Genomic DNA, 27,282 nt, shown 5'->3' with positions numbered 1-27,282 from the left:
TGGTCAGCATCCAATTACACAGAATAAGTGAATTATCTGTGCCAGCATGCAATTTGAAAATGTTTTTCATGCAATGCGGGGACAGAGGAGAGCGGGGGGCCTTTTTTCATCAATCCAGCGTTCATTAAAGTGCCTGCTTGTGAGTTATTTCGAATCCATTAACTCTAAATACAGGTGATTCCTGGCCCCTCTTTTACACAGGACCACCGAGATTCCCAGTCATGGAGTGTTAGAGGGGTGTAGAATGACACCAACACAACTGATTTGATGGGCTTTCCTCCCCAGGCCAGCACTCAACCAAACAAACCGGCCGGGCAACCAACAGCGCTCCATTCATATTTAATTACAGCCTGCTAACATCGCTCAGAGATAACATTACACCTGGCAAAGATGGAGGAAGAACTGGTATGAAATTAGAAAATGTATAACATGGCATTTGTTGACATGGTACAACATGGATTTTTAATTTAGAACTCACAGGGATTATTTTTGATGATGTGATCCAAATCAGATAAATAGTGAGTCAGGGAGGGCAGCAGCCATCTCTCATTTAATAGCATGTAAATAACACCAGGTGGTGAATATTAAGTATCAAACGTGGGACACAGCAGTCTGTGTCACATGACCCACCTCTGTGGGTGTAAAGTCACTGCTGGCCTCCCAGGCGACAAGCTTGTGTGAGTGTGTGTGTGTGTGTGTGTGTGTGTGTGTGTGTGGAGCGAGGGGGTTCGAGTTAGCAGAGATGACCAGATGAGAGGTGGCTGAGTCCAGCCAAGCCATGTCAAGTTACTGAGAGCTGCTCTGAGAGAGTACAAACCAGCTCTCCTGACTCATGGCTGAGCTGTAGATACACATCAGCAGCCATGTCTGTTCTCAGAGGCCTCAGCTCACCGGCCACACACCAGGAGAAACCCTCTTGTTGTTCAGTTGCATGTTTACATTTTCCTATGAACACATCATCCAATTCATGACATATAACACCACAGATTTTCTTTTGACATTTTTTTAATATAAAAAAAACCAGATAGTAAACTATACTTTATACCAAATGTATGGGATTACAGACTTATGAGGCAAGTTGATGGGGACCAAAAGATAAATAATAGTATTTGATCACAAAATAATTCCTGCTATACACTGTGGACTGATGATAACAATTCAATCATCTCTTATTTCTTGCCTTTCTGAGGTAAGTGACTGCCCATTGGTCGGTTTGATCCACAAAGTGATCCAAATGTGTGCCCACTTTCTTTCCTGTATTGCATTAGATTACCAGCTCTCTTTCTAACAGACCTGCAGCAGTAAACATGACAGACTTCTTCATACACACAGGTGAGAGGTAACTGATACATCACTGAGCTATGCTAGTATTCATCATCAGTGTAGAATGAACTGTCGTCAAGAGTCAATAGCTGCCACAGAAATGAGACACTACACACACACAGACCGTGTGCTTCACAGTTAAGTCCAACCATCGAGACCTGGCACAGAGAAAATAACATTATGGGATAGAGACAGACTACAGACACCATACACAAACCACGTCACGCATACACACACCCTCGCACTCACTGTGCGTCATTGTCTCTTGGCGTGCTGGCGCCTGTCACTCAGTGGGGTCCTGGAATATGCACCGGGGCCATCGACAGGCGTCTGTGTCAATGCCTGACAAACCTCAAGGCACCAGGCTGTAATTGGAACGACTGGCCTAATCCTCAGATCAAGACAGACTCATTGACAACCTAAGCGGGCGGCAATCCCAACAGCGCCTTATTAGTGGAGCTGGCCTCTTCGCTGGGAGCACTGATGTCATCACTGCCAGCCGAACGAGCACACTTGGCCGGGGAAGCCATTTCATAGATAAACTGACAATAACTAGTTTGTATTCGTGTCTGCTCTACGTTTACACACATTCACACCTGGTAACTGTGTGAAGTAAGCAGGATGGGTATTAATGATAGTGACTCTTTACACATTACATTTCTGAGCCAGTTCCTGCATATGAATCATGAGTTTGTGGTCTTTGACTTCATATTTTATTTTACATAATTCCTGTATTATTGTAGTATAAAAGGATATACACTGCAATTACAGCAGCAGACGGAACCCCACATTATGAGTTAATTACAAGACAGGGCTCTGTCTGATGTAATTACTATGTGGAAGTTGCACAGTCCACGTCTTGGTTCTTTTTGGGGAGCTTTTATTTTTTTCAGGGATGAAACCTTTGCAAATGATAGTGAAAAAAAATACATGAATTTTATTAACAGATAGGGTTGCTTCTTTGTTCTGCAGCATTAATTAGTTGAGAGGTACAAGGGAAGACAGAGGCTTCTTTGAAACTTGAAACAAGTTTTGGAGATTCCTCCATAGAACTGAGATTGTTGCCTAATCATTGTCAGCAATACAGCCAGTGCTCACTTTCCTGACTTGCCTCTTCCCAGAAAAGGTTAAGCGTGAGACACCCTTGGTGCTACCACAAAGAGTAAAACATCAGCTATGGAAGTTTAACCCACCCAGACAAACCTCTCGCCTGTACACAATGCAGTGCATGTAAGGGATCACTCGGACTAACGCAGCTTGTATCACTTGGAGCAGACAGCTAGCAGATAGGTTCTTACACTGCTTCAGTTTCTGTAGAAATAGCCATGGCGCTCTCTTGAAATTGCCCTGTGTCCCTCCCTCTCACCTCCCAGATGGGTAATCTGCTCTCTGATGGAGAGGAGCATGTAGCAGAGGTCGGCTCTGACACCTTCTTGGCAGAGCCACAGAGCCTGGCTCCCGATCCCATTCTCAAAAGCCAAGATGCCCAAAACCCCTTGACACACTATGCTCGATTGAGGCCCCTGCTGAGTGCCTGGGATCCTGTGTCAATGAGCATATCAGAGGATTTGACATGAACAGACACATATAGTACATAAAGTCCAGATATACCACATCTTACACGCAATATCTTGCAGATAAGATGTCTTAACTGTATGAATGCAGCTCTAACAGGCCAGTTCAGAGAAAAGCAAGTGGAACACATATGTAGAGATTATTGACCCTTATACATCTATCATGTTTCATCATAATATGCTGCTGAGGCTGAAATGGTCATATGATATTGCAGTTAGTTACTGCAACTCATTTCAAAGAGCACAAAGTGTACTTTTGTTTCAATGTGCTAAGTAGTCCTTGGCAAAAACTGAAGAGGCATCAACTTCATGTGGAGCATGGTACGAGTGCTTCTGTGCATGTCTATGTATGTGTGTGTAAGTGTGTGTGTGTGAGTGTGTGTGTATTTGCAGTCCCTGGCTTTTGTAAAGGCACCGGGAAGCTCGAGCCGTCCACCCAGGCATGCCTGTGCAGTGTAACCAAGGCTGACTGCCTGACCTCAGACTGTGTGGGCCCTTTAGCAGAAGATGAAGGAGCTTTTTCAGTGACACAGGAACAGGAGGTATCGCCTTCCCTTTGCAGCAGCACTCATTCATGCCAGACACAATGCGTTATTATTGGTTTTGAATTGAAATGTTAATTTTGGGAACTGGGCAACTGTGCCTGAGAGCTTTCCCTGCTCATTTCTCATTTTTCACTTGGCTGAGGTGGTCCGTTTCGATGGGGAGAGTTAACCCTCAGCTCTCCTTGTATTACAACACCTTGGCTCGGCTAGGTAAAGGACCGAGGGCCTGTGGAGTAGGCCACAAACACAACACAGCTGCGGTTTTAGCATTTGAACTCTGACTTGGTGTTGAACAGTGCTCCTTCATAGAGGAGCTGAAAGCTTGGTGGCAAAAGGTGAAACCTGTAAGACACTGTTCCATAGCCACAGAACAGTCACTATTGATCCTGAGGCCATGGAGGAAAAACCAGCTCTTTCAGGGCTGGCGGTGTGAGGTAGGCAGGTCAGCACTCTGCTGTACAGCCTCACAGAAATGAGTGCATCAGCAGGCCCGGCAGATCTATATGACGGGAATTAAACAGCATAATCAAATTGTTTGCGCAACCATTTAGCATCTCATTCCCCCGCTGCCCTGGGCCAAACTGACCACTGGAGACCGGCCATCCACAGCAGTAACAAAGTAGGGCAATAACTAACAGCGATTAAAGGAATATTGATGGCCTGTGACACACAGCATCCTGAAAAATGCTATTTGGTCAAATAGCTGCAATAATTAAGTATATGAGGGTCAGTCAATTTTATCTGCTGCTTTTATTTGGATCGATTATTTAGTAAACCGGCCAAGCCTCAGAGAGCATTATTGCTGAGTGGGGTGTTGATTTCATAGTGCAGGTGCTTTAGCAGAGTCACACAGTAGCAGCTCACAGCGAAGAACACCAGGAGCTGCACAAGTCACAAATGTTACTCATTTAATGGACAGAGGGAATGATTCACAATATCACCACTCACGTTGTTAAACATGCTTGATATGAAATCACCTGTCACCTAGTGTACATGCTGATCTTGTTCTGAGATATATTAGCCCTTCAACTCACTTCGCTCTGTCCTTTCATTTCTAAACATTATGTTCTTGATAGCTGGAATCTGTGCTACTTTTTTTTTTTTTTACAGACAGCAAAGCACGCATGAAGGCCTGGTGTGAAATATTCTCACCGTGGATTGATAAACATTAGCTGAAAGCAAAAATAATGAGTTTTGGCTGCATAAAACTTCCTGCGCATTTAATGTGATGCAATGGTTAAAAATAAACTAGGCCATTTAAAGGCTTCTCTCCAAGTTGATTGATTAAACATTAACCTGCTGGATCTGGGATATTTCTTATTAATCACAGGTGTCACAGACTTAACTGAGCATGAGGAGGGCATGTGCGAAAAGAGCCACACATGCAGGACGCTAGAAAACACACACACAGATACAGCTTCTCTCATGTGCATGAAATCGTGTAATCACAACATATGCCATTTAGCGGAGACTTTAATGCATCGAGTAATGCAGTTTAATACTGGTGGACCCAGTGGGAGTCAAACATGTGCAATTGCGTTTAACGGAGATACACACACACGCAAACACATGCACACGCATATCCACACTCCATATCAAACAGCACATTGTGGGAATTGCCATGACCTAATGCATTTCTTATCTTACATTTGATAAAACATTTCACTGAGGAAGACATTTTCCTCTTGTCTGCAACAAGATGTCCAATGAGAAAAGCAACCTTGACTAAATGAGAGAGGACTTTTTAAAGGAGTGGGTGGCAGGTCTGTGATCCTGACCTGTTAGATACACTGTACAGCAGCGCAAAAAAAGAAAAAGAAATCCCATGAAGACAGTCGAACAGAGCAAAGTCTCTATCAGCCCGTCTCTATTTTCCCACAGTCAGTGACTGAGCAGGAGAACCTACCACACTCCAAATAACATCACTGAATATTCAGCCACTGTAGCAGGCCATTGCTTTGATCTAGCACTGATGTGGGTGGCCAGTATCCACAGCTACAACAGTCTTCAATTTGAGTCTGACAGAACACTAAACCTGCCTCTGAAATAGCTATGTTTTTCTTGCCGTAACCCAGGGTGACTTTTTTGTGCCCAAGGAGGCTTTTATGAGAAAATTGACAAAGTAAATATCCTTTCAGCTGTTTCCCTGATGAATAATGTACGCAGAAGGTGATGGACTGCTTTCAAAAAAGAAAAAAAGAAAAAAAAATTCAACAGCTTCAGGGTTGTCCCTGCACATCAGCTGTCATCGCGTGATGCGGGTGGCGGTCCTGGCGCGGGGGCTTACGGCAGCACACAGGTGCCCTTTTCACTCCCAGGCCAAAAATGACAAATTCAATAAACTCAAGACATCTCTCTGGAGCACCTATGGAATCAAACACACCTGACAAGGGGCTGAAGGGCTTCTTCCTAGTCACTCTCACATCCCATCTTGACGCTCAATATCAATATCTCTGTCCGCAGCCATTGTAGCGGAATATCTTTCCATCACACTAGCATGCTTTGACACTGTGAGAAAGAAGACGAATACGTGTCAGAGGTTGTGGGACTGGAGGTAAGGCTGTGATGAGGGAACTGTATCTGTGAGATGACATTAACAGAGAGTGTCCCCAACTGTGTGTGTGTTTAAGCCCCAGAGCAGACAGGCCTGGCTAGGGTTACCAACCGTAATTCTGATGGTGAAAGGGCTACAATCAGCCTGCTTAATCTCGAAGCTGTTCTTTAAAACCAAAGAAAGACGATCTGTCTCCATTCTACTGTACAAAACAAGGAAACATGTGATTCATCTTAAAATGGAAATGCACATTAAATTAAATTTGCCTTTAGGGGCAATGAGGACAACCCGTGACTGCAGGTTTTTCTGTGATAACAAAAAAGGTGCTTGTACTCTGTCAAAAGAGCCAGTCTCATAAACCTACCCTGAAAGAACAAACCCTAGACATCAAATTTTAAAGAATTAGCATCACAATGGGCTAAATGTCCCCCTTGTTGTAAAAGCCCAGTAAAACGGCCCTGCAATTTCAGTGGTGATGATAAACTGGGAGACGCTGATAGCGGGAGCACTGTGCATGAGACAAACCCTTACTGTATGTTCATTAGCATCCCTGAAGGTTCCCATCTGACGATGAAGGAAACAGAGCACTGTGGCCGTTCTGCAAGCTTGAGTGCCTTATTAAAGAATGGGCCAGGGAGCCTCAAGTTTGGTGAGTCTGGTCCATGAGGAGCTCACATTAGGGCTCCCACCTGTTAGTCTGGGTACTCCTTTGACACAATAGGTCATGAAATGCAATATGGGCCTGTGCCTCTCTTTCTCACCACACAAAAGGCAAGGAGCGGATGAACTGCAAGATAAATGACCTTGACATTTGGATAGTCTCCAGATTCCTGTGCCATAAAAATAAACCATGCAAAGACTATCTCCAAACCCTCATAAGACCAAAGCACAACTTAATGGAGAACAAACAGGAGCAAAGTGAAGGGAGGGAAAAAAAAGTGTTGGGTTTTGGGGAGGATGGATATTTCCTAGAAGACTTTGATTTCTCGTCTGTGATAACTGTGAGAGTGCACAGGCCTGAAAAACCCTACTCCGTGTTTGTACTTACAATCTGGAGGTCTTGTCTTCTAACCAGCTGTGTACACGCTGCAGACAGGCTCCATTTTCCACAGGAAACATGATGAGAACCACAGGAAGATAAAACCAGCGTGAAATGGCTCGAGGAAAATGACAACGCAAATTAGAGTGAGGCTTCTAGAGACATAGAATAAACCAATAATCACTTTTCTTTTTGTAATAAAATATAACACGAGGCCATGTTAGGTCAAATTTAAAGGAGACAACATTCACAGATAAAAACATGTTTAACACCCAAAAGGAAATGTGATATTAATACTTAGGATTTTTTTTTTTTTATGTAGGTCATCAGATATCACAAAATGGAGGGGAGGGTGACTCTTGGACATGTTTTCTATTTCTACATGTGTGCTAGAAGTAGATAAGTATGTCCCTACAGAGAGTGGGCCTCTTGAGCAGGTCCATCACCTGGGTGTGATTGACAGCGTGGGCAGGTGTGGCAGCTCTTCCAGGGAAAGTGAACTGTGGCTGCTTAAATGAGGCTCACCATTGTTCTCTGCAGGTCTTTGATCTCCCAGCGGTAGGCCAGAACCTCAGTGGGGAGTCCAGGCCGGGCCCCAGGCTACAGTTTGTATCGACTCAGGAGGGCTGACAGCACAAGGCAGAGGATGTGGGAGGGGGCTCCAGCTTCCCAACGTCGGCCCCGTGCAGTTTCATCTCAACTTGACCTACACACTGACGAACTGTGGACAGAAGAAAAAAAACAACGATTTTAAACAGATTTTAAAGTCTCGTTTCAACTGTTGAAGAGTCAAAGTGCAGCTCACTACTTTGTTTCATTCTTACTGTCTTTTTCTTAGTCTCTTGACAGATTACAGTGAGCACCCCCTCCCCCCCCCACCCCCCCCACACACACACACACACACCATGACCCATCGAAACTTGTTATTTGTTGTAATATCCTAATTTATTTTAGAGCAACTTTATTTTCTAGAACCATTTTCCCCACATGTTCTATATGAATGAGTCAACTCTAATGTCCACAAGACACCTTTAAATACAGACAAAACATTAAACATTGAAAATCGTTCGAGAAAACTAAGCAGAATGTAGCAGATCCTCTCACGTATTAACAATGCACGAAAATACCCTGAACAAAAATAATTCCCAACACAAGTTAGCTCACGCTGGAAACAGATGATGTTATTTTTGCAGTGTGGCAGCTGTGCATCCAGCCCTTACTTAAGGCCAACCTTTTAATGAACCTTCAAGTGTACAGTAAGTGGACAGGAGTGGCTTACAGCTAAAGAGAGTAATGTTTCTTTGCTGATGGTTCCCATCCTCCCCAGACGCTGCAGCAAAAGGCAATCAAGCCATTTAGCCCTGACCAGGGAAAATAAACTCTGAAGCCAAAATAAAAAACACATAAGATCAAACATCAAGAATAAATACAAATATGTAAGCATGTGTGTGAGTGTAAGAGTGTGAGGATATACGTATATATGCATCTTGTCTGTGAGTGTGTTTATAATCATAGTGTGTAAACTCTGTGCTGTGAACACAGAGCAGTGCAGAGCAGTGGATGAGACTCACAGCAGTACAATAAATAGTGACAGTTAGCAGGGCAGACTGGGACAGCCCCTCTTAGTCTGTAGCGATTGTGTTTCAGTGTGTTCGCCCGGCTCTTCCTGTGGTGCTCTGTGTTGTGGAGCAAAAAGCCACTGCTGGGAGCCACAGTGGAAGAGATCAATTGTACACATTCCTGCCACCTGAGATTCAAGTGTTTCTGTAATACTGCACAGCTCAATCGATACTCAAGCGAGGAGCCGACTGGGAAGAGCCCAGTCCAATGCTTAGTGAAGGGACCACTCCCACAAAGATAAAGCACGTATTTACTCCTGTGTGCTGCTGCTTCCCACCTGTGAACAGCCTGCATGAAAAATGACTCATCATGCTCTCATTCAAACAACCATTTCATATTTATATCCACATATATAGTACATGAATCTTTGGTATTTAAATTCAATTGAATTAAACAAGGCTTTAACTATTTCTAGGCACAAATGTAATTATTAATGTAATGATTCTTTGGAAGAAATTCAAATTAGTATTATTAGTTTGCTATTTATAATTTGATACACCATAATAAATGCACATTTAAATATTTAAACAAATATGAATGAGGACTTTGTAATTATCTAAAAACATTGAGGGAACATAAATATTTTAAAAATTATTAAAATTACAATAATTATCACTGCTTCACAACAATAAACGCACTTTTTGTATAATGATGAGTTCAGGCTGTAAATATGAACCCAGTGTTAGTCATAATTAGCAGAGCAGTGAGGATGTGAAGCAGTTTTATTTTTTCTTTCTGTCCTTTGAAGGAATCTCTCAGGAAGCCGACGTGCTGCACAAACACAGCTCAGTGGAACAGATGTGACTGTTATAAAGAAAACAGGCTCTGTGGGTAAGGATCATTTAGCTTCGACGTCTAGAATAAAACGTAAATATTGGGGGATTTGGGCTTCGTGGAGAGGAGGGGAGAGCGCCGAGGACGCTGGACAGAAATTAACAGATCCTGTATTGCAGGATGTGCAACGATGTGTTAAATTAAATGCAGCTGTTGAAATACAAAAGGGGAAATTTTTCAGTTTGAATACAAAATTTAAAAAAGCAAAGGCAAATGCCTTCAAAGCCGTCAAGAGGCTTTATGCGGATCACCGTGTGATCGTTTTGACAACTTCTTTAAGGGCTTTGTGGCACTTTGATTAGATCGTCGCTTTTTTTCTCCTCAATAAAACGTAAATTTCTAAATTTCCAAAAGACAGAAAATACCGATTGCATCACTAACATTTTAACACGGAATCGAGTCTGGTGAATTATCTTGTCCCGAAAAATAATATGTTTCCTCCGCTGAGACTTCTTTTTTTTCTGGTGAACGTGAACAAATAATGGAAAAGAGGGAAGCTTTTCCTCTTCACGTGAAAAGCCTCACATCAACCTGATGTCAGAGAACCGGCGATTAACTGGTGATTTCAGGGGTTGGTCACGGAAATGATGATGTTAAAGTGAGATCGTTTTAAATGAGAGAGAATCAGAGACTGGATCCACCCCACCACCCCACCACCGTCTGCTGCTGCTGCTGCTTGTCAGAGCACACAAACACAACAGGCCCTCAGCTCAAATAAACTCAAAGGCAAAACCTGATTTTATTGAGATTTCTGCTCCAGGTTTTGATGCTTTATACGTGAAAAATAATTGACAGTATATTTTCACTGATTTGGCAAGGAGAGAGAGAATAAAAGCACACAGACACACAATGTTTCTTTTGGAAAACTGATGTATTTGATTATTAGAGTAAAGAATTACAGTATCTTAGTTGTTAGTAGGTATTAAAGTGTAGAGAAACTGGACCCATAAAGATCTTCCAACTTTCCAAGAAAGTGCATGTAACAGTCCGAAGGTTTTCAAACCCAATATATATTTATATTTATAAAAACACTATCATTTTGTCCCCCCTGGCCGTGGACTTCTCCTTGTGTGAGTTATATGTACATTTTCTTACGCGGGAGTTTGCATTTCCACATCTGAACGGATTTACAGAAGCTTCAACACACAACTTTGCACTTGATGTCAGTGAGGATGCTGGGACATAGCAGCAATGTGGAAATCCAGCTGAGAAACTAAAGGGGAATCCTGCTCTTTTGATTGGCTGTCTCAGTTCCAAAAACCAGGAAATAGGCCAGACTCAATGTTCCCCTTTTAGCAACTGTCTTGCTTTCAACAACACCAAAATACGAGCCACAAAATAAAAAGAGAGAGATTGAGGGAAAGAAAAAAATATGGAAGTAAACAAAAAAAGTAGAAAGTACAATACACAGAAACAGTAACAACAAAACATGTTAACACTAAAGAAACCCTGGGAATGTAGCAAACTTCAATGTTTTGTCTTCCTTAAATAAAATAAAGGTAAAAACGATTTGGAAAGAAAGGAACTACCACATCATTTAGTCCCTTGCCTGAATTTCATTGTTTCGCTTTGATGAGGGTAGGGGGCATGAACACACAGATGTTAGACCATCTACAGAAGATCAGTGTACATTATTTACAACAAAACTGTTTGCTTATTACAGGGCTTATGCATCACATGAACATCGACAGTTCGGTTATAGCTACTACAGACAGAAAATAACTTAATGCCAAGGTAAGGTTATCTACCCAGATATTCTAAGTTTCAAAAGCACATTTTTTAAGCACCCATACATACCCATTCTGGCTTTAAAACAAAAACAAAAACCTAACTGTTAATGCTTCCACTTGGTTTCAAGCAAGGTTATAATCACTAATAAATAAGCTCCTTAAAACTATAACATGTACATTGTACAAAAAAGCAACTTGTCTTCACACTCATGTTCGTAAAGATTCAATGGCGAGCAAAGCAGTTCAGTTGATTTTGTCCCTGTCTTGTTCTCTTTCTTTCTCTTCTTCTGTGTGTCTACATATGTGTACAGTATGCCTTCAGGTGTCTTCACGTGTCTGTGCACAGCTCAAGACATACAGTCTAACTGGTGACGATTTCTTTATTGTCTTCAATGAACCGTGTGAAACGGAAGTGGGCCCCGTTTTCTGTGTTGGCCATTTTCTCCAGACCAGCGAGAGCAGCATTGGGCTCCATGCTGTGTAGCTTGTCTAGGCTGCCTGTCAGGCCACCGATGGGAGAGCTGCCCCCATTTCCCACACCACCTGACATTGGTGGGATGCCTCCATTCTGGATGACAGAGATTTCATTTGTCTTCATCGCAAGGCCGTTGGAGAAGGCTGCAGCATACTGGTTCCAGAAACTGGCCGGATCCCCGTTGCCTGCCCTCGATGCCATGTCCTTCTGGAAGATCTCAGGAAATTTGACTGGGTTGGTACCCAGGAAGGCCATTGGCCCATCCACAGAGAGCCTGCGGCCTCGTCTGGCAGGAGCGCTGTTCCACATGTGCGTGCCCATGTGAACCTACGAGAGAGCAGAGAGAGAGAGCGAGAGAGAGGGGCGGGGGGGAGGAGAATAAAAGAGAGGGAGGAGAGAGACAGAGCAATGAGAGGGATGAAAATTAGTGATGTTTACAAACTTGGCCACAAGAGCTGCACATGAGATGATGCAATGGAAAAAATAATAATAATGCTCGACTCGAATTAACACAGCTTCACACCCTGGGTGCAGCAGACCAGTTAGCTGCCTGTGCTGTGAGAGGTCCCGGCATGGTGTAAACATCTTATTTCGGCAAGAGTGATACATGCAGTTTAATCTAAACCTTAATTTGCTCATCTCACACAGGGACCACAGGGCTTGGGGTAAAATTGCACTGTCCAGTTTCATTGCTCTGGCCTGTATTGCATGTGACAATTCACCTCTGCCAACACCCGTTCTATGACAAAGGCAACATTTTTTTCACCTTCATAATACTTGATAGAAACATTCAAATAATTCATGTTGAATCTATTTTGTGCTCAGACTACTACAAGAAAAGTTGTTTCTGTGTTTACTGTTGTGGTGCAGCTTTAACTAAAAGCACACATCTCTGTGTTAGACCAGCGTCAACCAACAGGCACAGCTTGATTCAATACTACATTTAAGAATTTAAATGTATCTGTAGTCTGAAGATTTTCTCCAAGTTCCTGCAGATCATTGTGCAGATGTGTTTCTTAATGATTTAGGCCTGTGACATTTTTCACTGAATCTGTTATGGAAAAATACAGGCTGACCTCGCTCACTGTGATTGCATCTGATAATTAATTCTGTGCAGTGAATCATTCTTAGCCATTGTGGAATTTCTACCCCAATAATCATATGAGTTGTGTGATTCAGCCTTTCCACTAAGGTAATTTTTCTCACAGAGCCATTCCTTTAATTAATTAAACAACATCACTACCTCTTGATGCCTGGTGCACTGACACACCATATAAAACTAAATAGCAGCTCTGAGACTCATTTTTCACAAACTTTCTCACACACAAACTTGTGGTAGATCAACAGTTTTCTGGATGTTTCGACATTTACCTTGAGGTTTCCTTTGGTGGTGAAAGCCCGACCGCAGATACTGCAAGCAAAGGGTTTCTCCCCTGTGTGAGTCCTTTCGTGGATCTGCAGAGCACTGGAGGAGGAGAAACACTTCCCGCAGGTGTTGCAGAAGTGTTGCTTGGGTGTCCGACGGGGTGGCGCAGCTGAGAGCACTGGGGAAGAGGAGGCAGATGATGTGACCAACCCAGGGGGCATCTCCTTTTCTGGGTGGAGGCTGTGGAGGAAGCCATTGACCTCGGGTTTGTTAAGAGAGCCCACAGAGAGGAGGGAAGGGGTCGGGCTGGAGGACAAGCTGGTGTTTGACGGCTCAAAGAGCTGTGAGGGCAGGTCTCTCATTTGATGGGTTAGCATGTGCTGCTTGAGGTTGCCCTTGGTGGAGAAACCCCTGTTACAGGCCGTGCAAATAAATGGTCGTTCTTTGGTATGGCTTCGATAGTGAATGTCCAAGGCACTCTGACAAGCAAAGGTCTTCCCACAGATGTCACAGGATGTGTTCTTGATGCTGCTACGCTCACGGAAAGGGAACATCATGCCCATAGGGTCCTTTGAGGGATTGACAGATGTCAGGTCCAGGGCTCCAATGTTGGAGGGGTGAGAGTGCAAGAGGCTTGCACTGCTGTGCTCCAAGGATAGGGCCCTCTGCTGCCTTTCTTCGAGGCTGGGGGATTTACGTAGTTGTGGCTGCATGCTAGTGGGGGATGGCGCCTGCATGGAGGAGGTAGATTCTGACACAGCCGGACTCCCGGTGCTTTGGCTTTCAACATCCCCTCCCAGTGACGAGGAGTCATTGGTGAGGCAATCCCCCTCAACTAAGCCATTTACCATTGCCTTCATTTGACTGGCTTGTAGCTCCTCGTTCATTTCAATATTGTGAGCATTCTGTTGGTCATTTCTTTCCTGCCCCTCCTGGTTAACCATTTCAGGAGGAGCTGGGGAGTTACAGAGACTGTCATGGGAGGCATCAGCTGACCTGGGTGTGTCTGGCACACTGCTATCTGGGCCTTCCTCCATTCCTTCAATGTTATCATCAGAGAAGTTGTCCAGATCATCAAAGTTTCTCTCATCAAATGAGCCAGTGTCAGAAGCCATGGACTCTGGGTAACTCTCCGGCAGAGGGGTGTTGGGGATCTGCCCACCCATGTGCATGCGGATATGCTGCTGAAGAACCACAGCATTTGTGAACTTCTTCTGACATATAGGGCAGGAGTGTTGGACTCTAAGAGGGGGCATGGCCCTGTGGACGCTGTAGTGGGTCTTGAGATTGCCCTTGGTGGTAAACGCCCTGCCACAGATTTTACACTTAAAGGGCCTTTCCCCAGTATGAGTGCGATAGTGCATTTTCAGAGCACTTTGGCAGCTCAGCACCCGATGACAGATGACACATTCGTTTGGGTCTGTCACCTTCCTGTCAATGTTCTCTACAAGCTGCTGCAGCTTGGAGGTCTCTGACCCCTGGAGGGGTTCCAGGATGCCTCCAAAGGGGAACTTAGCCTTGAACTGATCAGACATAAGTGGCATGAGTGGGTTGGTCATCATGGGTGGGCTGTTGGAAGTTGTGTACTCAGCTATGCTTTCCGAAGCAGAGCTCACATTTGTCAAGAAGCCTGAGGAGCGGCTGCCTTCTTCAATTTTCCCATTTGAGGTAGGCAGAGTTGCACCTTCACCTTCTTCAGACACTCCATCATTACTTTTAGCTGAAGGCTCAGCAGCACCTGAGTCACTCTTTGCAGTAACAGAAGGGCTAGTTATGGCTATTGAATGATCTTCTTTTTTGATGAAATGTGGCAGGTTCGGCATGGTTGGAGGCAGCAGCATGCCGACTGAGGAAGTCAGAGTGGGCAAAACTGGTTTGCTGTCCAACCAGCTGGTGACAGGTTTCTCAGGGGGCATGGACATGCCATATGGAATGCCGGTGCTTGTTGGTATGTTGTCTAAATGCTCAGGGACAGGGTAAGGGTTCATCTGTATGTGTGGGTATTTTTCTTTATGACGCTGGAAATGTACCTTCAGGTTACCGCGCGTAGAGAAGCGGTTGCCACAGATATTACACTTGTATGGTCTCTCGCCAGTGTGGGAGCGCAGATGGATTTGCAAGGCACTGTCACTCCCAAACACCTTGCCACAAAACCTGCACTTATGCTTAAAGAAAGCATCGTCAGAGCTGCTCTTGTGTTCAAATGAAGTGACGTTAGGTGGCTTGCCTTTCCTCTGCTGGGCCAAAGCTGCTAAAGAGTTGAGGTCCTCTACGGTGGTGCCAACACTCGGCAGAGAGCTGGAAAACATGGGGTTTCCAGGTGGGGGCTGAGGTAGAAGGGGATTCACTGCAGAACTTAACAAGCTACCTATTCCAAATGCTGGCGTGGATGACTTAGTTAGTGAGGTGTTGCTGAGCTGAGAGTGGAGGCTACTCATATGACTCGGCCTCTTGTCAGAGGACTGGGTATTGACTGTTGATGGCCCCAGTGTGCTGATGCTCTGAGATGTCTCACTGGTGCTTGGGTTGGACTGAGGTAGCTGTGCCGCTGCAGCCAGCTGCTTGAGGCTGCTAATACTGGCTGACTGACTAGCCAGGTTCTGCGCTAGGCCTGCGGCTGCAGCCAGCTGTTGGGAGAGATGTGAGCTGAGTGTGGTCAGTGGGCTGGCAGCAGGCCCCATTGTGCCTGGAGCAGAAGTTGGGGGCACCTGTATTTCTGGGGACTGGGAGGCCAGTAGAAGTATCTGATGGCGAATCTGCTCAATTAGCTGCAGCTGGTGTATCTGTTGCTGTTGCAGGGCGAGTAGTTGCTCCATCAGGGCTGGCACTGCCACCCTGGGGCCCCCAGTGGAACGGGCCTCTTGGGAGAATTGGGCCACAGCCACTTTGGTGCTCTGAAGATTTTCAATTATGACATTGCTGTTGATCATGGAGAAATTTCCCAGTTCAGTTAGGTTGCTGAGCTGAGGTAGAGGGGCAGAGATAGCTGAAGTACCTACTGCAGGACCAGAGGTGCCCCTGCCACCATGGCTGCTGACTGTGTTGATGGGGCTCCTGCTCTCTGTGTGACTGCCTTCCTCTTCGTGACCGCTGCTCATTCCGGAAACGTCCACATCCATGGATTCCTCTTTTTCAAGAGTGTTATGCTCCAAAAGGTCACTGCACTCTGTTTGATCAGTGTTATTAGCTGTGTCATTCATCTGGTCATCAGGATTATGGGGAGGAGACCCAGGCGAGAAAGTTCCGGTGGGGGAGGCAGGATTTTCATTCACTATCAGAACTAACTGATTCTTAGTGCAATTCTTCTGGTGTTCCTCAAGATCCGATAGTTCAAAGAACTCAGCACAACATCTACTACAGACGTGGGCGTCTGACTCCTTGCAGGGGGCGTCCTCTGAGCAAAGTTCTGTGTCCCCTGCAAAAGAGGAAACAGAGGATTAGTGATTAGAAATGTTTTGCAGCTGAAGAAGCAGCTTTATCTCCTCAAATTCCATTGTTGTTAATCTTAAGTTAATCAGTTTTACACTTATCCCCTTGATGTGTTCACAAAAACAACGATCGAAAGGCAACAATAAGCCACAAGAAATGTGAAAAAGCCTTATTCAATGCGGTGGCCCCTCAAACACGATAAGAGGATACAAAATCAATGGAAACTACTCAAATATTGCTTAAAAGTGATCTTTGAAGATGTACATCTGGGTTTCATCAGTCCAACCAAAGGTAATCATTTTCTCCAGATAATCCATCAAAATATAGAATAGAGTGAAGTGAGGACATTGGTCTTAATGAAATTTCATAGAAAGGCATTGATTTCCTATATTCCATGCCCTTCAAAGTCCACTTGTCCACTCGGCGCAAATCAAGCATTTGAAGGACTTATTAGACTTTCAATCTGCTGTCAACTTTGCTCATTTTCAGCCAACTACGAGCATCTTGGACAGGTTATCTATGTGACTAAACTAATTTGTATCCACTCAGGCTGCAATCACAGTCAGACATGAACAACAGAGCCTGTGGTGGTTACGTGCACACCCTAAACTCAAGCAAAAACAATGAGGAATAATAATAATAATAATGATAATAAAAAAAACATTTACAAAATAAGTATGTACTTTTTTAATTGCCTATATATGAAAGTAATTTAGTTGTAGGTAGTTTCATTTAGTTACATAGTTTTGTTCCCAAGCTTTACATAAACTTTGACCCCAAAACCTTATCAACCACAGAAAAAGGCACTCATCAGTAAATTCTTCTGGGGTGAAAATACAATGGAAAATACAATCTATTTAAATAAATGACTTGAATAAGACTAAGAGGCAGGGCAGTACATCAGAATGCATGCATCACAAACTTGCCAAAACTGATAAACTGGACATACCAGCTCACAGAACACGCAGTACAGTCACAGCAACTTCTGCTGTCACCGCGATGAAAATTCAGCAGTAATGACCGCCTTTCAAATACACACAGAAACTGGTTCCTGAATTTTCCATTTTAATACAGAGGACGAGTCAGGGAGTGAAAAGGCAAGACGACACCCTGCCCCCAGAGCCACTGCTGTGCTCCAGACTTTCCTTATTCTTTTCCCTCTTTGTCAGACTAAAATCTCGCTGTTTAACATACAAGTTGATTTACAAATTGCATTTCTCTATGAATCCCTTTCATTGTGGCTCTGGCCCCTCAACACTTTCATCAGGGCCAAGAATTCATTTGCAAATGAAACCCAGAGAAGTGCAGCCCTGCCCCACAGAGAGACAGGATGCCTTCCCATTGTTCGCGCAGCATGGGAGCGGCGGGGATCGTCGGCACAGCCTGGCCCTGCTCATCTCAGTCGACTCAAAGCAGATCCTGTTTAATTCAGGGATTATCTCCCTCAATGTTTCTCTACTCAGAGACATCAGATAACGCAAAGTTGCCATGACAGTAAACCCTGGCCCTCACACCACCAAACCATGCAAACAGGGAAGACTCAACTTTAATGATAACTTTTCATGTTAAACCCCCCTCCCTTCCACCCACCCAGCACAAAAATGTGTTTGATTCATAGTGTGAGAAATGTGAGGATTAAATAAACACCTTTTCTATTTTCCTCAAATCAGACTGTACACAAATTAGTGTAAAGAAAATCCTTATGACACTGAGTGGGGTCAAAATAGGAGCTATAAAAAACAAACAAACAAATTAAAACAAAACTTTTGACTTAAATTTTTTTTACAGGATGCAGAATTAATCACTGAATTGAATCTGTGTATTTCTATGAATATGTACGCGTGTTGTAGAGACGTATGTAATTCTCACGTATGTAGAGAATTAGACAAAAAACATGCTATACAAGCTGCATATACGATGCATTTGCTTTTTATGCTTTTTGCATATACAATGCAAAAACAATGGTGATCACTCATATTATTCAATATTTGATTTATACACATACATGTAGTCCAAATGTGCTTCTTTAATTTAGAAAACTTTCAGTTGAAAATGATAATAGTTTATGCAGCGCGTATTTTAAAAAATCCTACAAATCAAAAGATTTTGAAAACTGTCATTTCACATGCAAGTTCAAAAAATAAAAAAATTAAAATTGTTACTAGAATATATAATTAAAGAAAAGAAGAGAAGGAGAAATCAGATCACATTTATTCCCCAAAATATTTTGACCGATTCTTAGTAATTAAATAACTAGAGCAAAACATCATAATTGTCCAATACAACAGTGGACAGTCTCCTCTGCACAACTCTGTCTGAAGTTTGGATTGTAAGAGAGGAAAGTAAGGAAGCTGAAAAACACACAAATGTCTAAGAAAATATTTCACCAACACTACAACTGTGTACATGACCACAGGTTTTTCTTTTAACTCTGCACTAGCACGTCCTGCTTAACTTGTCCACAACAACAACAAAAAAAGATCAAAATTAAATGAATGCATGTCTGCAAATCCACTGTCCACATAAGACTAGTATAGCAAACAGCACAGATGCTAGCATTAGGCTTAATTCCCAAAATAGCAAGGATTAAGTCTGAATTAAAATTAAGATAAAGTCAAGCTGGTATGAAGATGGAGTCTGTAAAACTTCCATCAAATCTCTATCAAAAGCATAGTGTAAGCGGTGCGCAGGTCTAAGGGGCTTTAGGAGCGACAAAAAGCAGAGAACAGAACCTCGAAGAGAGTGACCAAAGTTTAAATATGAGAGACAAGAAAGCGGAGGATTAGTTAAAAAAGTTGACGGAGAGCTTTGAGAGATCCTACATTATTTTTTCGCGGAGGGCCTCTGTGAGCCTCTTGACACTTGTAACTTCAGGAGGATTTCTGCTCACATCGTCTCCAGCCCTCAGGACTCATCCCACTGAACACTAGATGGGGTTCCACTAAAGCTGCCGTGGTCCAGGACAAGACTAAAATCTAAGAAGCTCTGCCCCGGTGACATGCTTAAAGCTTAAGGGGAGGGAAAAAAGGCAAAGCAAGTCCTTCAGGCTACACCTTGACTCACACCACATAAACACTGGCATAATGACAAGCAACTGCACTCTTGTGTTTGCAGGGAACAACAGAGCAAAAGGGGGCTGCCCTGCCAATCTCCCCTCGAGGGGGGCCACTCTGATAGGGCAAAAGGGGATGGCCACAACATTGATAAGGCCTCACACTCGGGACACACACACTTAAATAAAAAGCTGAGGCCTTGCTGGGCGCCTGCAGCTCCGACCAGCAGGGTCAATGGCGAGAGAGAGAGGAACACACTGGGCCCTGAACTCTCATCACCTCCACATACAGGGACACTGGCAAAGGTTAAAACAGCTCAACATCCCACCTTCCGTGGCCCCTCACTCCGACCTCCCAGTAACTGTGGCCCTCAGCATCACTGATATTCACCTACAAATAAACACAACTCTGTTTTCACTTACGGCCACTACAACTCTCCTGAAGCCACACACCACTGTCTCAGCTAAATACCCCCCCACCCACGAAAAAAACCTGTGGACAATATGTCTCCCACCTTTGTAATTACACACACAAGACACTTGTAACTATTTTAACATGTGGCACAGTTTTGGACATACTTGAAAATTTTGTTTTCTGCAAGGTTGGTGACAAAATAAACTCTTCATTAAGTCTATTACGTTTCAAGGAAAATGCAGGAAAAACAACCCTCAGGAATTAATCATCAACTTATGATAAATCACGTGAAATGGGCTGAAAATACCTTTCTATGCATGGCTGTCTCCTGAAAGATACAAGTGTTCATTTCAAATGACCTGCACGTGTTTTTCAGGCAGTATACTAAACACAATTTAGCTTCACTAATATTTACATTGCACATATTCAATTTAGAGACCTTACACAACAGGGCAACGCAAAAAACAACCAACAAAAAAGAAAACTATTTCTCATTTTGTCCATGATTTGAATTTACGCCAGGCACTGTTATCGTTTGCGCAAATACTGACAAATTCATATAGAAAATAATGACAATTAAATGTTAAGCGACAAAATTCGTTCACAGCGCTGACAGAGTCCAGAGAAGCGTCAACTCACTACGGGAATATTTATTGAAATTACAGAAAATATAAACAAGTGATATTTTCTTGGTGACCACTCTGGAGTGGAGAGAGAAGTCGGTCAACAAAACACACGTTACAACGCAACGTCCTGTTGGGAAATCCAGGCTTTATTCGTCTTATCCTACGACCTTCTCATGCCATGTGTTTTGTTGGAAGTTTTATTTATTTATTTATATTATCTATATTTCAGTTTTGCAATTCTGCTTCAAAAAGAGATGTGACAATTTCCATTCAGCTGGAACTGCTCTGGCTTTTGCTGGCCTTTGTAAGAGCTCCAGTGCACAGTCCTGGATTTGCAGCTCTGAATGGGACTTTGTATAAACTGAATTCACATTTTAGGCACAAACAGCACCGGTAAAAGAGAGTGTGGTTCACTAACAACAAAAACTCGCTTTAAATCATTTTTTTCTACACCAAGCGAAAGGCCACCTCTTAGCTCTCTAAAGGGGTTAAAGTAAAAACGATCGAGTCTATTTTATGTTGATCTCGGTTGAGAAAACTACACATTATTTTGTAATGCAACAAACGGTATCTCTGTGTGTGTGTGTGCGTGTGTGTGTGTGTGTGTATCTCTCTCTCGCTCTGTGTATGTGTGTGTGTGCGTGTATGTGTGTGTGTGCGTGTGTCCGAGTGAGTAAGACTTCCCCGTGCTGCTTTCTCGACAAAGTTAAACAAAAACTACAAATGATGAGTAAACTGAGGGGATATTTTTCAGGATGTGGAGAGGGTGTGTGTTCATTTACTGAGCACTTTGTCCTCTTTCCATTCAACTTTAAGCAATAAGAATCACTGGTGTGGAAACAGGCGACGATTTCTTGCTGGGACTGATTTATTTTATTTTATCAGAGCAAAAAAGAAAAGACTGTAAGACTTTCTAAAGCGGGACTGAAACACGCGGATGCGATCTCTCTGCGCTCGGGACTCGGGGAAAAGTTAGAGTCCCGGCAGGAGCGACAGGGTGGTCCATGTCGACGCACCGAGACCGGCCGCCAAGAGCAGGGGGAGCCCCGGGAACGAGCGAAAACTGAGCCCGCGACACGTTACATGGGAGTTTACACATTAGTTAGAACCACATTTTAAAGCTGAGATGAAGACTTGGAAGTTTTTTAACTTTTTAACATACATACACGCGCTGGGTGAAGCTAAAGAGAAATGCGCCCTGTACTTTGGTTATTATCTTTTAACTCATTTGTTTAGTATAATGAAGTTGTTGGAGCCGGTGATAGGAGACTGGAGTGTAGGAAAAAATATAAAAGTAGCTTCACGTTCTAGTCTGACCAGAAAAAAATGAATTTACTCAAAAATCCTGAACATAAAGTTTTGTGAAAAGTGCCACAGACTTATATCGCGGAGACGATGGAATTTAGAAGGAAACAAACAAATAGTAGAAGTACATAGCTTGATTCAAAGTGTGAACTCTGTGATTTTTAGCTTCAAACATGATGAAACTTTTCAAAAGTGGTAGAAATGGAAGATTCAGGATAAAAGCAGCATCAGGCTGCTTGGACTCACCATTGTGTTCCGATAAAGGCAGATGAGGGTCGGATTGGAAGTGTTGCGGCTTCGCTTGTTTCCTCCGCGACATGCTGGCTGGCACATCAGCAAGCAAAGAATAAAAAAATGACTACAAAACCTTCTCAAAAATTACGTAAATCGAGCCCATCCACCGCGCATGTGCCCCGTTATGATTATCAATAATGCTCTGCGATTAATCATACGGGGGGCTTCTTTGAAAGGCGATTGGCACCTCGCCAGCCCCCCTCCTATTCAAATGAAGTCTCTTTAATCAATTAGCTCCTGATTTGCTGGGGACTCTTGTCTCTCTCTCAGCTCCCACCCAATGAGTTGATCCGTATGGGGAAGAAAGGCTGGGTTTTCCAAACTCCCTTTAGATACGGTTTAACCCCTTCTGTTAGCCAAGTCAAAGCTTATCTTGACTACTAGGGGAATGTCAGCATCTCGAGTCCATGCCTGCGACAGTATCTTTCAATCTCTCACATTAATCAAGCAGCGATCACAGTTTTTCTTTTCTTTTTTTCTCCTCCTGTAGATGCGGACAGGCTGGACAGCTCGCCACTCAACCCTCCGCGATCTCCAGCCAACTTTCTTCTCTCTACTGCTCGGTAGTCCGTCCTCCGCGCTTGCATTAAAGATCGTTGTAATTCAGCTCTTGTTGTGTTGTACACCAACACCTACTCTCTGAAGAGTTTCAAGCGAGGTTCTCGGTGCGCCGAAACGCAGCTCGCGCGAGCATGTTCCGTGCGTAAATGGCACCGGTATGCGTTCCCAAAAGTCCACGGTGTGATCCGACGTCCCAATCAGTTTCATTTGATTATTATTAGTAGAAAGGGGGATTACTTAGTAACACGTTTTCATCACACACTGCATTCCGCGAATAAACAAACTTTGAGGGCCCGTGCAGCAGTGGGACAAATGCGTAGCCCGGCCCATCGAGGATCTGATTGGTCACCGGGCTACTCAGTCATGCTGCCATTCACCTCCACCTCCTCCCTGCCTCCCTCCCTCCCTCTCCCCATCTCTCTCTCTCTCTCTCTCTCTCTCTGATTACGCACAGCAGATCCAAACGCTTTGTGCGCACCAGGATGATCAGTAGTGAAGACAGCGGAGAGTAGGTCTGTTTATCTGAATAGGGACAAATAAAGCTTTTAATTTCTCCATTAAACATTTGTTTATTTTATTTTATTGTTTTTTTTTAAACGGCTACATCACACTCAAGTCATGTGGACTCTAATATATTTAACACAATTAATTTAAGTGTAAGAAAAAAATCAGAAGATGGACGGTCTGTGGACAGTTTGATTCTTTTTTCAATTCTATAAACAGCAGTTTTTAAAGGCAGTGATGAGTGAACAATATAACGATATCAACAGGAAACGTCTTAATCAACCCATGTAAATAGATTATTAACCGTTCATACACCACACAATATAATAATAATGATGATGGTAATAATAATATTAATAACAAGCACAACAATAATAATAATAACAATAATAATAATAATAATAATTATTATTATTATTATTATCTGTAAATAATGCAGTGACAGCAGTGCGCCTTCAGTGGGGATGTTTTAAGAGGGCAAGATGTCCCACAGGAGCTTCATGTGAGTCGAGTAGATTTATTACGTGAAAAAGATAAACGAAGCTCTCAGTCGGGTTGATTTTGAGAAATGAAGATAATAATGTTACTATAGGTGATGCTTCGGATGCCATTATTTTTCACTGAATATTTAAAGAGCAGCTGCAGGCTAGATGGATCTGGTCCTGTCTTGTGTCAGCTATCTTTTAGTTTCGACTAGGCTTACTATTTACTTATTCATGAAAAAAAGGAAAGAGCAGGGGGAAAATCAAATACTTGTGATGTCTCTGAGTGGTCTGTTTTATCAGTGCGATCTGATGAAATTATTTTAAAAAAAGATATATGTGTATATAATGGATTAAAATTCTACATACATTTTTCAGTATTGATATATGTCTCAGCTGTCTTAATATCTGTCAGTGTAACCAAATCGAAATGTGAACAGGGACTAACAAAATCTAACAGCAAATGATCTTTAATGGGGGAAAACGTGTATGTGTGTGTGTGCCGTTAAAAAGCCCATGCAATTATGTGCACCAAACTTGAAACTGCTGGGAGAGGAAAAAGGGGTCTGCAATATTGTAATGTCCCGGGCGGGAAAATCAATGGCCAGTTAATTGATGTGAGTGTTGGTGTGAGATTGTAAACAGGGTGATTTGCAGCCCAGCCGAGCGGGAGACATTTTAAATGGGATTCACTCGGGACGCGGAGGATACAGTGTTAACAATCATGGGCTGAATGACACAGACGGACACAGTGCGGAGACCTAACAGGCATAACTCAACGCCTGCGCCTGAAAAAAGTTGTCAACTTCGACTGAGAAGTTTCCTTTTAGTCTTTCAGGCTTATTTGGAGACAGATTACAGATTCATTCAAAAACATTATTTTTAATAGCCTATGTGCACTGAATAAATTGTGCATCAGGTCAGTTTTGCGGTTAGAGAGAGGGAAGAGGAGGATAAAAGGAATATTGTCACTCAGATCTGTAGGATTTTAATTACACAATACATCATGCAAACAATGTGGATTTAGATCAGAACATCTACTATTAATGTATTTTTTCATATTAATTAAAATGTGTTTTTTTTAATTAATTTAATAATACAGGTTAACGATATAGCACCTATACATCTTACCAGTTGCTTTTTGGCAATGTGAACAAGTGGCTTTTATGCTTCTGATCAGAGGAAGGTGAGAGAAGCCTTTGGCGCATTCACAGCGCGCGTTTGCCTGTGACGCGCAATCATTGCCGTGCGCAGCAAATCACACAGGGTCCGCAGCGAATGCCATCACTCATTATTGTCACTGACAGGCCATGATTGATCATACAGCGCAGAAAAACTGAACGTTTGGCCGCATAATGTGATAGTTAAAGCGGAGAATCTCCCAAACTCGGAGCTGTTAGTGACCCTCACTCAGTGTATTTCTAACTAGAAAGCCCCCCCCCCCCTTTTTCTGGGTGACACCGGATTCAACACGTGGTGGGTTTCTATTCACGGTCCCGCTCCCTGATCGACGCGATGCCTGTAGAATTACAACGAGGCTGGATCAGGCCTTCATCTAGGTCAGCTGCACGTGTGAGTGTGTGTGTTTCTCTCTCGCTCCCTGTCTCCCCCTCTTTCTCTCTCTCTGTGTGTGTGTAACAATGGGAGCCCGAATGGCAAGACTGAAAAACGGGCAAAACTTCCAGGGCGTTATGAAGGTGCAAAGTCTCAAGACACCGGTGTGTGAACACAGGTGGAAAACTACCTCCACTAATCCACTGTACTTGTGTCATTATGACACCTCATAAGTATTTGGTAGCTTTGATGTAGATGCTACCAGTTAAGAATAATATTCACATGATGGACTTTCAATTTAACAATGAAAACACAATATGCCAACTCACCCATACAGCATTTACTACACAACATTTTCCAAATAGATATACTATTTAAAGTTTTTTCTTACTGTACTTGTGCTTGAGAGGCTTATGTTTGATTAACAGTAAAAATGCTGAAGCCTTTGACCCTCATGCTCCCAACATAAATATCAAGAAGTGCATGGCCTTATTCATGGCATGCTGACGTCTTGCAAAAGGATTAGGAGCTTGATTAAAGGGATTGTTGTAAGCTGGCCTCATGCTCAAAGAAATAAAGCAATAGCCCCACATTTTCCTTGTATCGAGTCACACACACTGTCACTGTACTGCTTTAAATAGCGTTGTTCAGCTTTCTTCAAGGTGTCCAAGTGGAAAAACTTACATGGAAAATGATCTTAGCAGAAATGTTTCACTCGGTCTTATTTCCCCTTTTTGTCTTCATATTCGCAAGATGTTATTTAATAGAAGTGTCATTTGAATGGTTAAACTGACTTAAATTTGTGAAACAAACAATTAATCGCGACACACCTTCAATATTTCTAGTACGAGGTGAAGTGACTCGGCCTTCCACATGACCAGAATGCATCATTTAGAGCTCTCTTTTTGCCACTAAAGAAATCCCATTGAAAAATCGCCTGCATTAAAATTCAGTACCTGCAGCAGCAGAGAATAGCCTCCATTAATTAAGAGATCAAACCCTTTCTATTGTCCTCCAGCAGCCCTGCCACCACTTGTCCCACAGATTGTCTCCCCCCATTGTGGCCCCTGACAACTTCCTGCAGCATCACCCGATATCAATGGGCTGTGTTTGTTTTTACATTATCTCAGCTGCAGTTACAGACACCCCCTTTCAGTCCTGTCTTGTTTGAGAGAAAACAAGCAAACATTCAAGAGTGTCACAGAGGTGTTAGAGGTCACTGGCCCATCACACACACGCAGTGTGTGTGTGTGTGTGTGAATAAGTTTGCATGTGCCACTGATACAGTCATCCGCGATACACACATACACTTTCCATTCTGGGGTGAGTGTGTGTGTGTGTATCATGTAACTGAACATCACTTAAATCTGAAACTAGTCCGTTATTTATATTTGTTTCATACATCAGCAATTTTAATTGGGAGAATACAAAATAGACAGACCTAATATGTGCCAACACATGCAATTCTAAAGTAATTATACAAATTTAATTCCCTAACTTATATTAACCAGACTTTCTGCCTGTTTCTCATTACCCAGCACCCAACTTTTTTTTTTCTGAACAGATACTCACATTCACAGAGATGCAATCATTAAATCCTCCAATTGTTATGACACAAATCCACTTGATTGTATCTGATTAAACATGCTCGCTTGAGTTGCATTAACGAGAAACACCATGGCACTGGACGACCACCAAGACTCCTATTTTGGCTCCTTTGCATTCTTGAAAAACACATTCTGCTTTCATATGACATTGACAAATGATATTTGGATGAAGAGAGATGCTTAGATCGTTAGATGTTTCACAGAATGGAGCCGGATTACACTGACACACATCACTAAGACTGGAGGTTACAGAGGAACCAAACACTCCAAACATCTTGAAGAAATTACATCACCCTCCGAAAGCTGAGTGTTTATGTATTTTTAAGAACCTGGAAGCAAAACTAAAAATTACACATTGAATTATCCCTACATTACTTCACGCGCTCGTAAACA

General features: G+C 43.0%; 1 protein-coding gene and 1 long non-coding RNA gene across 4 annotated transcripts in view; both read right to left on the bottom strand.

Moving 5' to 3' along the window:
- Window positions 1–7,250: 7,250 nt before the first annotated feature.
- The window catches only part of LOC146989906 (uncharacterized), a 174,360-nt gene continuing 154,328 nt past the window's right edge, over window positions 7,251–27,282 (bottom strand). For both annotated transcript variants that reach the window (XR_015034649.1, XR_015034648.1), the window contains one exon: window positions 7,251–7,756. This is a non-coding gene — a long non-coding RNA (uncharacterized LOC146989906). The remainder of the gene's footprint in view (window positions 7,757–27,282) is intronic.
- sall1a (spalt-like transcription factor 1a) lies at window positions 10,342–23,179 on the bottom strand. 2 transcript variants are annotated; one of them, XM_085765918.1, is made up of 3 exons: window positions 22,134–23,179; window positions 13,066–16,475; window positions 10,342–12,021 (listed from the first exon to the last, which is right to left on the bottom strand). In XM_085765918.1, the coding sequence occupies exons 1-3, from the start codon at window positions 22,204–22,206 to the stop codon at window positions 11,581–11,583; spliced, it is 3,924 nt and encodes a 1,307-aa protein (XP_085622044.1). In that variant the 5' UTR covers window positions 22,207–23,179; the 3' UTR covers window positions 10,342–11,580. The 2 variants fall into 2 exon arrangements, with proteins under 2 accessions (XP_085622044.1, XP_085622055.1); XM_085765929.1 differs by lacking the exon at window positions 22,134–23,179 and adding an exon at window positions 19,312–19,909.

This window comes from Trachurus japonicus, chromosome 3, assembly GCF_045865225.1.
Source record: "Trachurus japonicus isolate A0001 chromosome 3, Traja_1.0".
Classification (NCBI taxonomy): Eukaryota; Metazoa; Chordata; class Actinopteri; order Carangiformes; family Carangidae; genus Trachurus; species Trachurus japonicus.
Note: the sequence above shows the minus strand (reverse complement) of the source record. Positions and strands in the feature narration are given on the sequence as shown.

Bases quoted from the DNA above. Each gene is read 5' to 3' on its own strand.
- sall1a (XM_085765918.1), bottom strand. From the start codon at position 22,206: ATGTCGCGGAGGAAACAAGCGAAGCCGCAACACTTCCAATCCGACCCT. The intron at 16,476-22,133 runs GTGAGTCCAAGC...CCTCTTTTGCAG, and splicing joins GCCTTTATCGGAACACAATG to GGGACACAGAACTTTGCTCA. The intron at 12,022-13,065 runs GTAAATGTCGAA...GCTCTCTCGTAG, and splicing joins CCACCAAAGGAAACCTCAAG to GTTCACATGGGCACGCACAT.